Source organism: Perognathus longimembris, chromosome 6, assembly GCF_023159225.1.
Source record: "Perognathus longimembris pacificus isolate PPM17 chromosome 6, ASM2315922v1, whole genome shotgun sequence".
NCBI classification, from domain to species: Eukaryota; Metazoa; Chordata; class Mammalia; order Rodentia; family Heteromyidae; genus Perognathus; species Perognathus longimembris.
Genome location: NC_063166.1, coordinates 14,907,623 through 14,920,219, shown reverse-complemented (window position 1 = coordinate 14,920,219; position 12,597 = coordinate 14,907,623). Strand labels below are relative to the sequence as shown.

The window sequence follows — 12,597 nt, the reverse complement described above, 5'->3', positions numbered from 1 at the left end:
GAAAAAGTTCCCACAAGACTCTTTTGGGTTGTTTTTTGTTTTGTTTTGTTTTGTTTACCAGTCCTGGTTAAACTCAGGGCCTAAGCATTGTCCTTGGCTTCCTTTTGCTCAAGGCTAGCACTCAATCTCTTGAGGCACAGGGCTTTTTTCTGTTTTACATGGTGCTGAGGAATCTAATTCAAGATTTCATGCATGCTAGGCAAGCACTCTCCCTCACCCCCCTCCCGCCCCCCCCCCCTTTTCTCCAATTAACCACTCAAAAGCCGGAAGTGGAGCTGAGGCTCAATGTGGTAGAGTGCTACCCTTGAGCAAAAGAGCTCAGGGACAGTGCCCAGGCCCTCCCTGAGTTCAAACCTAACAACCACTACCACAAATAACAAAAACAAAAGTAAAAAGCTAAGGGACAGCACTCAGGTCCTAAGTTCAAGCCCCAGTGCCAGCACAACTTAAAAAAAAAAAAGATACTGTGAGCCTTAAGTCTAGAAAGTCCAGACATCATTATTCCTCTCTGCAGTTTTTGCTGCCAAGAAAACAGTCTGGACAGCGGTAGCAAAGGTAAGGGTAGAGGTGGGGATGGGGGGGTCCAAGAAATTAATAGTTGCCCAGCTTCAAAATGGCCACCACCACGTTTTTCCTGCCGTGGGGCCTGTGTATAGTGACAGAGGGCCACCACCCGGGTCCCCCACCCCCACCCCATGGACCAGGTGTCAAAATCACCACCACCTGGCTCTGAGCAATTGGCTAAGCAACATTACAGGAGCCAGACTTCCTGGGTCAAGCTAAATTAGAAAGGAAGCAGACTATGGAGGGAGAACTGGGGCCAGAAGAAGAAGCCACCGCAAGAAGAGCTTGGCCAGGAGCGTCTGGGTGTCTGGGTGCCTCTTTGGCCCGTGTGTCATCAGTACCTGGTTCTCCGCCCTCCCCGCCCCCTCCGGCCGCGGCTCCTAGGAACCAATTGTCCATGGTGAGGCTGGGGACGTCATCGGTTGCCGGGCAGACTAGGAGCTTGCGGGGAGGGAGATCCATTCTTTGTATTGGGGCTGAATCCTGGCTAATGGGTCTCCCGCGCAACGCTTCTTCAGGACAGCCACAGGACAGCCGTGGCATTTTAGTTAAAATCAGCCCCAATCCATTCCCATTTCTGAGAGAGAAGAGGGAAAGAAAGCCTAACAGATTGGTTTCGCCTAATTCACCAAACTGATGAGTTTTCTCTTTAAAAGAAAATAGTGAATTTCAAAAGAATAAGAGAGGATACAAAAAATGGAAACTTATTGATAAAAAAATTTTAATCTCTGGTCGAACACTATTTTGTTCCTGGCTCATTTGTGTTTTTAAACGAGTGCAGAAGAGTTAAAAGCCCTCTTTTTAAAAAGTTCTTCCATGCAAAGACTGTCTCCTGGAGCTCCCTCTAGTGACCTATTACAAGTATATGTAATGTACGTTCAAAGAAAATTATAAATTGGCTTTGGAAGGTGGGGAGATGTCCAAAGTATGATCTTATTGTGTTAAGAATCCATTGTTTTTCTACTTAGGATGCTGAGATGTGAGGGTCCTGGTTCAAAGCTAGCCAAGGCAGGAAAGTCCATGTAACTCCCCATTAGCTTTGCACAGCTTACCTGCTACTGAGTAATTCCAAGCGTCCTGGAAGGAAAAACACCCAAGGGTATTTTCACTTCGGGAACCAGAGACAGTCTACATGAGAAGAAGCCAAGATACAGACCTTGACTTTCACCCTCACCACTCTAGAGTAGCCAAACTCTGCTTTGTACCTGAACTCCAGCTGCTCTGAAGTAAGAAAGCAACTCTGCTAACTAAAATCTGTCCCTCTAGCCACTTCTGCCTGTCTCAGACAAAAGCAGAAATGTCTACCCCAGACATTCCTACCCCTTACTTCGCATAATTTTTTGTAATTACAGAAATATTCTAGATTTGTGTTGTCCAATATAGTAGCTGGTAGTTACAGTGCTCTGAGAATGTGAAACATAATGTTAATCAATGGACCAAACCTTTTTTTTTTTGGTAGGTCATGGGGTTTGAACTCTGTGCCTGGCCGCTGTCCCTGAGCTCTTCAGCTCAAGGCTCAGGCTCTGCCACCTGAGCCACAGTGCCACTTGCATGACCGAATCTGTGTTGTTGCTTTGTTGGTCATAGGGCTTTAAACTCTGGGCTCTACCACTTTGAGCCACAGCACCACTTAGTTTTCCGGTGGTTAATTGGAGATAAGTCGTTCCTGTCTGGGCTGGCTTTGAACCACCATCCATAGATCTCAGTCTACTGAGTAGCTAGGATTACAGGCATGAACCACACTGGCACCCAGCCATAATGCTACTTTTGTCTTGTTTAATTTGAGAAGTCATCTTTGCTTTCAGATGGGAATCAGGAGTGGATATAGTGGCTCAAGACTGCATCCTAGTTACTTGGGAGGCTGAAATCAGGAGAATTGCCATGCAAACTCAGTCTAGGCAAAAAGTCCCCATGGTACTGTCTCAAACAATAACTTGGTGTGATGTTAAACAGCTAGAGGTATGGCCCAGTAGCAGAGCACCTGCTCAGTAAGGGAGTAGGTCTTGGATTCAAAATCCCAGCACTGGAAAGAAAACGGAAATAGGGCTAAAAATGTTGTTCAGTGCTAGAGCATTTGTCCAGCATTTTTGTAGTCCTAGGTTCAATCCCAAGATTTAAAAGCTGGGAGGATTGGAACTCAGAACCTGGGGCAGATACTGTTCATACCTATTTATTTTTCCACTGAGTGACACCAACAAAATCAGAGAGCATGCCAAACTGTCCTGCCTGCTAGCTCGGTCCCCTAAACCTGTGATGGCTGAAAGTTGATTCTCTTCTTCCCTTTGGCATCAACTGTGATGTCTATCTTATGACGTTCCCGGGTGCTTTGGGGCGGGGGGGGGGGGGGGGGGGGAGAGAAGTTGACTAAGGCCAGGTGACCTATCCCATATCTGAGCACAGGGAAGGAAGTTTGGATTTGCAATGGGAAAGAGGAAGTTTGGCATCTAGATGAATGGCCTGGTAATGACAGTTGTGAGACAAGACATGCAAAGCCAAGGCTAAAATTATCGCTCAGACAACAGCAATTGCTCTCCTTTGGCTAGGTCCTGAAGGTGAGAAGAGAAGGAACTTCACACAAACATTGGCCTCTTCTGGGGTCCAATGGCCGATGGATCCCCACGGGCCAGCCCCTAGATGCTCTCTCTGAGACTGGATTGCTGGGAGGGGGAAATGGAGGAATGCGCAGTACCAGGCAGCCACTGCTCCATCGCTCTGAGGGGGTGGGAGAGGCGAACCCCAGTCATCCCTTGGGTCTGTAGCCCTTTTGTGTAGCTGTCAAGCAAGGGTGACGTGGGACCGTGCCTGTGGGCACAGCTGCAGCAGTGCCCAGGGGGGAGGCAGGGCCTGGGTGGCAGGGCCCTCCCAGATCCTCCCTCGGGCTTCTCAGGGGTAGGGGTCATGCAACCCAAGGGGCTGTGCTTGGCCTGATTCTACCGCGGGGACTCGGTCCCCACTGATAGTGGCGATGGCCCTTTTATGGAGCTGCTCTCGACTCAGCTGCCTCCTTGCCCTCCTCCTTCTCTTGCTGCCTCCTAGCTATGCAGGTAAGATGTGTTTATTCCTAACAACAGAAAAGCAAGATTTCCTGGGCTAACCCCTTTCCATCCTCCTCAAAGGCTATATGACTTTCTCTTCCAAAACATAGACCTACTGATGTAAGGCTCCCCCTTCAGAACCTTCGCGAGTCCTTAGACTCAAAACTTGATTTTCCTGTGGTTCTTGGAATGCAATCCATAGCCTCATGCATGTTAAGTATATGCTCCACCATGGAGCTGGATGTTTAGCCCTGGTTGGGGTTTTTATCTCTTGAACTGAGACAAATAATGATCTGTTGGAGTTGCTGGCAGGATTAAATGAACTATATGACATGCCTAAAAACTGACATGTTTGCAGAAAATCAATAACTGTTATAATAGCGTGCTATGTCTGAGTGCTTGGCTCTACAGAGCAGGTACCAATAAAGGGGAGTCAGACTCCCCTGCTCAGGGAGCCACTGGCTGAGAGAGGAACAAATCCCTTCCAGCTCTCGGAGAAACCAGCCCAATCTAGTAGCTCAGTCTCCCTTGGGAAATTCATCCTGCACAGGATAAAGACCTAGAAGATACTCAGAACAGGGTCCAGAACTGAAATGAGGTGGAACATACCAAAGGTAAAGAATGTCACATAGCCACTCCAAGGGTGAATCACCTCAGCAGAGAATTTTGAGAAACAAAATGTGAGTACGGATGAAAGGCTAAGAAGTGGAAGTTAGGGGCTGGGAATAAGGCTTAGTGGTAAGGTGCTCACCTCGTATACATGAAGCCCTGGGTTCAATTCCTTAGCACCACGTATATAGAAAAAAGCTGGAAGTGGCGCTGTGGCTCAAGAGGTAGAGTGCTAGCCTTGAGCAAAAGGAAGCCAGGGACAGTGCTCAGGCCCTGAGTTCAAGCCCCAGGACTGGCCAAAAAAAAAACAAAACCAAAAACTATAAAGTACAGTTATAATGAGTACCAAAAAATAAGTGAGCCATACTCATTTATCTCAAAGTTACCTTCTGTAAAAAAAAAAAAAAAAAAAAAAAAAAAAAGGAAGAAAGAGTGGCAGGATGGAAGGACCCAGCACAAAATCTCTAAAATTCTAAGGGGAACAAAGGAATTAACTTAAGGTAAGGCCAAACAGGGAGACTTGTGAGTGAATTAAATTTCAAGATGCAGCCCACCTTCCAGGACTTAAGGACCAGACGGGACTACAAGTGGCAGGAAGGTAGGTAGCAGCTGTTAAGACAACCCCATACTAGAACACTCACAACAGTTTCTTTGTAACTAGAGACTGTATTTTGTTTTGTCTTTAGTATATTCTCAAGGGGGAGGACGAGGGAAAACAATCTTGAATTCCATTTAAAATTTGGGAATGTGTTATGGGAGGCAAGGTCAAGGAAGGGGGCAATCACAGAGGAAGAAGGGTGGGCAAATGCAGTCATAATATTCAGTGTTTCTATGTGAAAAATTGAGCTACATAAATTAAGATGGGTGGGATTGAGAGAGATGGGGAGAATGATGAAAGGAATGACACTGATCAAGATGCATTGTACTCACTGACTGACATGTTGACTTAAAACCCCTTTGTACAACTACTTAGGGATAATTTTTATAGAAATTAAAATAAAATTTAGAGCCGGGTGTTATTGCTCAAGCCTATCATCCTAGTAGCTACTCAGTAGGATTGGAGGATTATAGTTTGAGGCCAGACTGGACATAAACGTTTAGGCTGGGAGTATGGCCTAGTGGTAGAGTGCTTGCCTCCCATCCAGGAAGCCCTGGGTTCGATTCCTCTGCACCACATATAGAAAAAGGCAGAAGTGGCACTGTGGCTCAAATGGTAGAGTGCTAGCCTTGAGCAAAAAGAAGCCAGGCACAGTGTTCAAGCCCCAGGACTGGCAGAATAAGAATAAAGTGTCATTTCTAGAGAAAAAAAGTTTAGGAGACTCCATCTCAATTAGTGGTAGGCAGTGCATGTGCTTTCAGCCCAGCAGCAAAGGGAATCACAAATGGAATTGCTGTTCAGGCTGGTCCAGGTATAAAATGAGATCAGACTGTAAAACTAACCAAGCTGATGACTCATACCTGTCATCCTAGTTACTCAGGAGGCTGAGGTCTGAGGATAGTGGTTCAAAGCCAGCCCAGACAGGAAAAGCCATGAGACTCTTATCTCCAATAAACTACTAAAAAACAGCTGGGTGCTGGAGGCCCACATAATCCTAGCTACTCAGGAGGCTGAGGTCTGAGGATAGTGATTCAAAGCCAGCCCAGGCAGGAAAGTCCATGAGACTCTTAACTCCAATTAACCACCAGAAAACCAGAAGTGGCGCTGTGGCTCAAGTGGTAGAGCGCTAACCTTGAGCTAAAGAGCTCAGGGACAGCACCCAGGCCCAGAGTTCAAGCCCCAGGCCCAACACACACATACAAATATAATGTAAAAAGAGGCTGGTAGATGGTTCAAGTGGTAGAGCATCTGCTTAGCAAGCATAAGGCCCTGAGGTCAAACCCCAGTCCTATAAATAAACACATAGGGTCTTCCTCCTTCCCTATTTTGACACAGCTCTGCCCATGATGCACTTGACCATGAAGGCTGATTCTGATCCACGGTTTCTTCTCTTTGCTGTGTTGGACAGGACAGTTCAGAGTGATAGGACCCGGGCACACCATCCGAGCTCTGGTTGGGGATGAAGTAGAACTGCCGTGTCGCATATCTCCTGGAAAGAATGCTTCGGGTATGGAGGTGGGGTGGTACCGTCCCCCCTTCTCCAGGGTGGTACACCTCTACCGAAATGGCAAGGACCAAGATGCAGAGCAGGCACCGGAATATCGAGGCCGAACAGAGCTGCTCAAAGAGTCTATTGGAGAGGGCAAGGTGATGCTCAGGATTCGGAATGTAAGGTTCGCCGATGAAGGAGGTTTCACCTGCTTCTTTCGAGATCATTCTTACCAAGAGGAGGCAGCCATAGAATTAAAAGTGGAAGGTGAGTCATGCCATATAACTAACAGGAGATATTATTTGCTGGGGTGGTCATGATTTCCCTTGAGGCTTCAATCATTCTTCCTTCAACCCACACATCTTACCACTGAGGATCGTTTTGTAGAAACTGTGACATATTAGTAAGCAGGAATTTCTATGTTCATCATGTCTGTGCATCACTGTTTGGGTTGGGAAAGAAACTGGAATCAAAGCCAGTGACCAGGAGCAGGAAAGTAACTAAGGACATGCAGGTATCTGTACTGTGAATATTGTGCACATATTTAAATGGTTGTTTTGTTTGAGCCAGGCACTGGTGGCTCATGCCTATAATCCTAGCAGCTCAAGAGGCTGAGATCTGAGGATTAAGGTTCAAAGCCAATCCAGACAGGAAAGTCCTTGAAACTCTTATCTCCAACTAACCAGCCAAAAGACAGAAATGAAAGTGTGACTCAAGTGGTAGAGCACCAGCCAGCCTTGAGCAAAAAAGCTCAAGGACAGTGCCCAGGCCAAGTTCAAACCCTAGTGCTAGCACACACGTGCACACACACTCATACACATGAACAAGTAGGGACTTATAAAAAGAGATAACGTGTATATTTTTACCTTCATCCCTTTAATTCTCCAGAACTTCCTTTTTAGTGTTTTATGTGCTGGATGATTTGGGAGTTTGTTCGTTTACTTTCTTAATCACAGGAAAAAGTGTGGCAAGGTAAAATGGACAGAGGGAAGCTTTGCAAGTTAATTGCCAGTTCACTGAAGAATCAAAAACTGTTCCGAGAGGTCTACACCTCAGATCCTTTCCTCTGCCCCCTCTCCACCTGCAGGGCAAACATCAAATAATCTGCCACTCTTGTCTGGAGGGGTGGGGGTGGGGGACTGCTATAGTATGAGACCAGAAGATGGCATTGTATGCTGAGTAACAAAGCACTATTTCTAGAGACAGATTGCGGGGACATGAAAATAGCTCTGTGTGTCACAAAATGTTCTTCAGGCAGCTGTTTTTACCGGAGTTTTTTTTTACCCACAAAGAAGTCAGATGGGGAGGATTTCAGTTTACAGATGATTCTCCTAGTTCTTGCTTAAATTCATACTTCTAGAAGGACTCCCCCAATAAACTCCCCAGCCTACCACCACCATAACAAATAACAAAAGGGAGAGGAAGGAGAAGGGGGAAGATCTGAAACTAAATCCTTTGCCTTAAGGGGGAGTTTCTCTTTTGAGTTTATTTCTATTTTCCAAGCTCTGGGGAGCCAGAAAGGTATTTTCTTTTTTTGCAAGTTTTTTTCCCTCTTGCTCTAAAAGGTTTCCTCACTCTTTCAACTTAAAATATTATAAGTAATCCAGAGACAATTTAAAGTATATGGGAGTGGGCTCGAATGTAGCTTGGTGGTAGAGTACTTATGTAACATGCTCAGGTCTGGATTCCATCCCCAGCAATGCCAAAGAAATAAAACGTGGGAAGATGTGCAGAGGACCTATGCAAAGGCTGTGTTGTGTAGGGAAAGCAGGCTGTGCAAAGTCAATTCTGCCTTTCAGATCCCTTTTACTGGATCAACCCTGGGGTGCTGGTCATCATCGCCGTGCTGCCTGTGCTGCTCCTGCAGGCCGCTGTTGGCCTCCTCTTCCTCTACCTGCAGCACAGACTGAGAGGTACGCTGCTCTGAGGCTAGACCCACCAACAGCCTTCCCTGATCCTAGAGACACGTCCCTTAACTTGGTGTGTGTGTGTGTTGCTAGTCTTGAGGCTTGAACTCAGAGCCTGGGCACTGTCCTTGAGTTTTCTGTGCTCAAGGCCAGTGCTCACCCACTTACACCACAGCTCCATTTCTAGTACATGTGTGTGTTTAGAGATAAGAGTCTCGGAATTTTCTTGTCCAAGCTGGCAGTCCTCAGACAGCAGCCTCCTGAGTAGCTAGGAGGATTACAAGTGTGAGCCACGGGCTCCCAGCTTAACATTTTTTTTTAAGAGATCCCCAAGTCCAGAATTCAATCACATGTTACTGATTGCTTTCATATGGAGAGCAGGGCTCTGTAGTTCCTCAGGAGGTAAGAATACAGAAAACAGCTGCCTTGTACAGAGAAGGCCGCTGAGACCAGGAGCGATTGTGATTTACTCAAGCAGGCAGGCTATAAGCGGCAGAGCTCAGGCTCCTTTACAATACTTAGCTTCACGCACCTGGGAAAGCGTGAGTCAGCCTGGATCTAAGCTATCAGCAGTCTTAAGGATTCTGAAGTGAAAGTTCTATCCCAGTGTTTTTAAACTGCTTCCTCCATCTTTTCCATTCAACGCTGCCGAGCACTCCGGTTGGGCTGTGGATGGAGCTGTTGTGTCCGGAGCTTCCCCTCTGAGCCTCCTCCCGCACCTCACTGTCCTCCCCAAAGCCAAGCCACTGAGTGTCCACCCTGACACTTTATTCACTAAGAGAATAAAGGAGTAAGGAGGGCTTGGAGCCTGGATGCCTGGATCCACAACGAAGTCTTTTCTTTTGGTGGCAATGGGAATGGAACCCAGGGCCTTGGGCATGTTAAACAGGTCACAACCATTGGGCACTCCAACCCCACAGTGGAAACTTTTCCTCTTGCCTTGAATTTATCCCAGATGCTAACCACATGAATAAAAAGCCTTCTTCAACCTACATGGCTGAGCAGAAAAAAACGATTGAATTCCATCCTAGACACTGAACTACGAGCAAAATTCTCAGGTTCTCCAAGAGCGGGTGTGTTCAGGATAGTCTCCCTCCTAAAGTGCAGGGAGGATTAAAGAGGAAGATAATATGGAAAGTGCTCAATACAAAGCCAGCCACTAACAGTCTAGTTCCTTCCCATTCAGACTGGGAGTGGCTTTAGATTTACAAAGTGATAGCCCAGCAGGGTGGAACAGTCATATGAAATGAGAACTAGGAGGAGCGAAGAATATTGGAGATAAAATCTGATGGTTTGATGACTCCCATTATTTCATTACTTGATCCAGGTAATAGATAGATGAAGACTCAAGACCTCCTGGTTTCAAATTTAAATGTTCTTCCTATTCACCTAAGGATGCTCCCAGGCTGCAGAGAAGTGGCCCCCATAAAGGCCTGGGTGCTGAGTGTGGAAGGGCGTCCATATCACACCAGAGAATGAACTAACTGGACAATTGCCTTTTTCTATTGCAGGAAAACTTCGAGCAGAAATAGGTGAGTTCTGGGCACTCTTTCTCTCCAGTGGCTCCTGCTTGATCTTTTGGCATGGCATTTTCTCAGTCTGTGTCTCTTCTAACATCCCATGCTTCTTTCTGTTGGAAAACTCACTTCTTAACACTAACCAGTGATAAGCAGTGAGATCCAATGAGATACATCCATGTGAAGAAATGTCACTGTTAGGAAAGATCAAGCAAAGGAACAAAAGCAGACAGACCTCAACAGATCAGATCAGATTTTAGCCTCCCATTCACTTGATCTGTTCTAACAGTCACAATAACCAGCCCTTTGTACAACTAATGTATGAGAAAAAAAAAAAAAAAAAACCCTCAAACTAACCAGCCAAGAACTGCCAACAATCTACTATGCTTCCCTTGTCTTCAGGCTTGGTACAAGTCAAATCCTATATAGCTCAGTCTATCCTGTCAGGACTATAATTAGTCCAATTTGAAATTAACAAAGACCCAAAGGATAGGATCCCAGTAAATTCATTTCCCATTGTTCCTCTTTCAGAGAATCTTCATCGGACTTTTGGTAAGTGCAAGTATTTCACTTGGGTTCCAGTCATCTGGGGAAACAAAGTTCCCTGGCTGCTGGTAGGTGCCCTCCTTTTTTGAGTAAACCATTTGCATCTAAGATTGGTAAAATAATAGCAAATACTTTCTATAGCACTTTGTGTGTTCCTGGGATTTGAACTCAGGACCTGAGGGGTATTTTGCTCAGGGCTAGTGCTCTGCCATTTTAGCCACAGCTCCATTTCCAGCTTTTTGGTGGTTAGTTGAAGATAAGTCTCAGACTTTTCTGCCCTGCCTGGTTTCAAGCCACGATCAACCAGATGAAAGTCTCCTGAGTAGCTAGGATTACAGACTTGAGCCACTGGTGCTGGCTTTTTAAAAAAAAAAAAAAAAGAAATCCATGGCTCATGCCATACACACATAAAGAGAACACTAAATCCATATATAGTTGGGGAAAATAAAGATGTGCTGCTTTCTCAAGTCCATCCCTAGCTGGTCTGGGACTTCAGGTTAAAAAACTCTAGTAGGGAAAAGGGTGAGTGGAGCAAAGGGAAACACATCGATCCTGTTTGTTCTGAATAATTCAGATCCCCACTTCCTGAGGGTTCCTTGCTGGAAGATAACACTCTTCGTAATCGTGCCAGTGCTTGGACCTCTGGTTGCCTTGATCATCTGCTACAATTGGCTCCACCGAAGACTAGCAGGTACAGTGATGAGACAGCAAACAGGGACCACTCAGTAACAGGGACCCAAGCCAGAGTGGGAAACTGGACCTGGGGCTCAAAACTCCAGAGTTAAGATTTCCTTCATCCTGTCCCCATGCTCATTCCCTGCCCCATGGGGAAGCCGGCAAGAGGGTGGGTCAGTCTGAGTGTCCTGGGGAGGCTGAAAGGGAGGTAGTCTTTTCTGCTGGTTATCTGCCTATCTACCTGTTTCCTTTTTGTTTGCAGGACAGTTTCTTGAAGAGCTAAGTAAGTTCACTTCTCATTTTATCAGCCAAGAACAAAATGTCAGGAAAGGAAGATCGAACAGTGTGGAGTGGAGGGAGGAGCCTTCTAGTGAGGGACACCAGGAAGCCAGGCCGCTCCCACCTGCGGCCTGATCTGCACTCCGTAGCTGGACTCTCTAGCTTCCTTTTCCATTCTCTGCATAAGATGACCCCAGCGGGCTTTTTATTTCCCAGGTTCAGTGGTTTCATGGTAGAAAACTCAATTTTTTTTTCAAGTTATCTTTTCCTTCTTCTAGGAAACCCCTTCTGAGTGCTGACACATTTTGGCAGAGGCACAGGAGAGTCTGGTTGGTCCAGAGTCTGGCCCTTGGGAACATGTCATCCACCCACCGGACTCTGTTGTGGACATACTTGTTCTGCACATCCACAAACACTGAATTCCAAATAGAATTGATGTCCCTTCTGTCTTCTACTTTATTTCATCCTGTCCCACTTTTTGTCTATCAACATCCTTCTCTCCCACCAGGAAGCACCTTATGCCAGGTCTCCTCTTTGTCAGAGGACACCTATGCAAGAACAGAAAGCAACAGACCAGAGGTGTTATGCCATGACCTGAAGTCCCAGAACCTCCTCTTTCCAATTACAGTCCATCAAGTTTGCAAATGGGGGCTGTTTCTTCCAAGCCTCCAGCCACGATTGGGGTCGAACAAAGAAGCAAAGTAGAGCTATTCGAGATGCTGAGTAAACTGCAGATGAGAAGTGTGGCAAGCCTTATGTAAAACCTGGGGATAGCTTCCCAAGATGGATTCCACAGAATATTGTCGGATCCCACCTTGTCTCAGCAGCCTGAGGAGGAACTTCAGCAGCAAGGAATAAGAACTGGGCCATACATGTCTCCATTCTATTTCCACATCTCTCATCCCTTTTCTTCCACCTACCCCTACCACTGAATCTACTGTTTCATTCAATGTTACTACTCAGACACAAACAAGTTAGGTGCTAATACAAAGCTGGGCAATAATGGCTCATGTTCGTAATCCTAGCTACTCAGGAGGCTGATATCTGAGGATCACAGTTCAAAGCCCACCCAGGCAGGGAAGTCCAGTGAGACTATCTCCACTTAACCACCAGAAAACTGGAAGTGCTATGGCTCAAAGTGGTAGATCAGTAGCTTTGAACTGAAGAGCTCAGGGACAGCACCCAGGCCCAGAGTTCAAGCCCCACAACCAACCCCCTCCCCTCAAAAAAGTTTCCTTTGTGCACTTTTCCCTTTTTTGTGTTGTATTTCCTTTATTACCTTTCTATCCTGTCCCTCAACCCAAGCCTCTAGATCCCAGAGGCAAAATCCTCAGGCAAACCAAAGAGACAAATCAGAAATGCTTTTTATTTTTAAAAA

General features: G+C 46.1%; 1 protein-coding gene across 1 annotated transcript; it reads left to right on the top strand.

Annotated features, from left to right (window-relative positions):
• Positions 1-3,529: 3,529 nt before the first annotated feature.
• On the top strand, positions 3,530-12,000 carry Mog (myelin oligodendrocyte glycoprotein). The gene is made up of 7 exons (XM_048348221.1): positions 3,530-3,608; positions 6,215-6,562; positions 8,095-8,208; positions 9,714-9,734; positions 10,251-10,271; positions 10,840-10,956; positions 11,203-12,000. Exons 1-7 carry the CDS (start codon positions 3,530-3,532, stop codon positions 11,352-11,354), a joined length of 852 nt encoding a protein of 283 aa, XP_048204178.1. The 3' UTR covers positions 11,355-12,000.
• Positions 12,001-12,597: the final 597 nt, after the last annotated feature.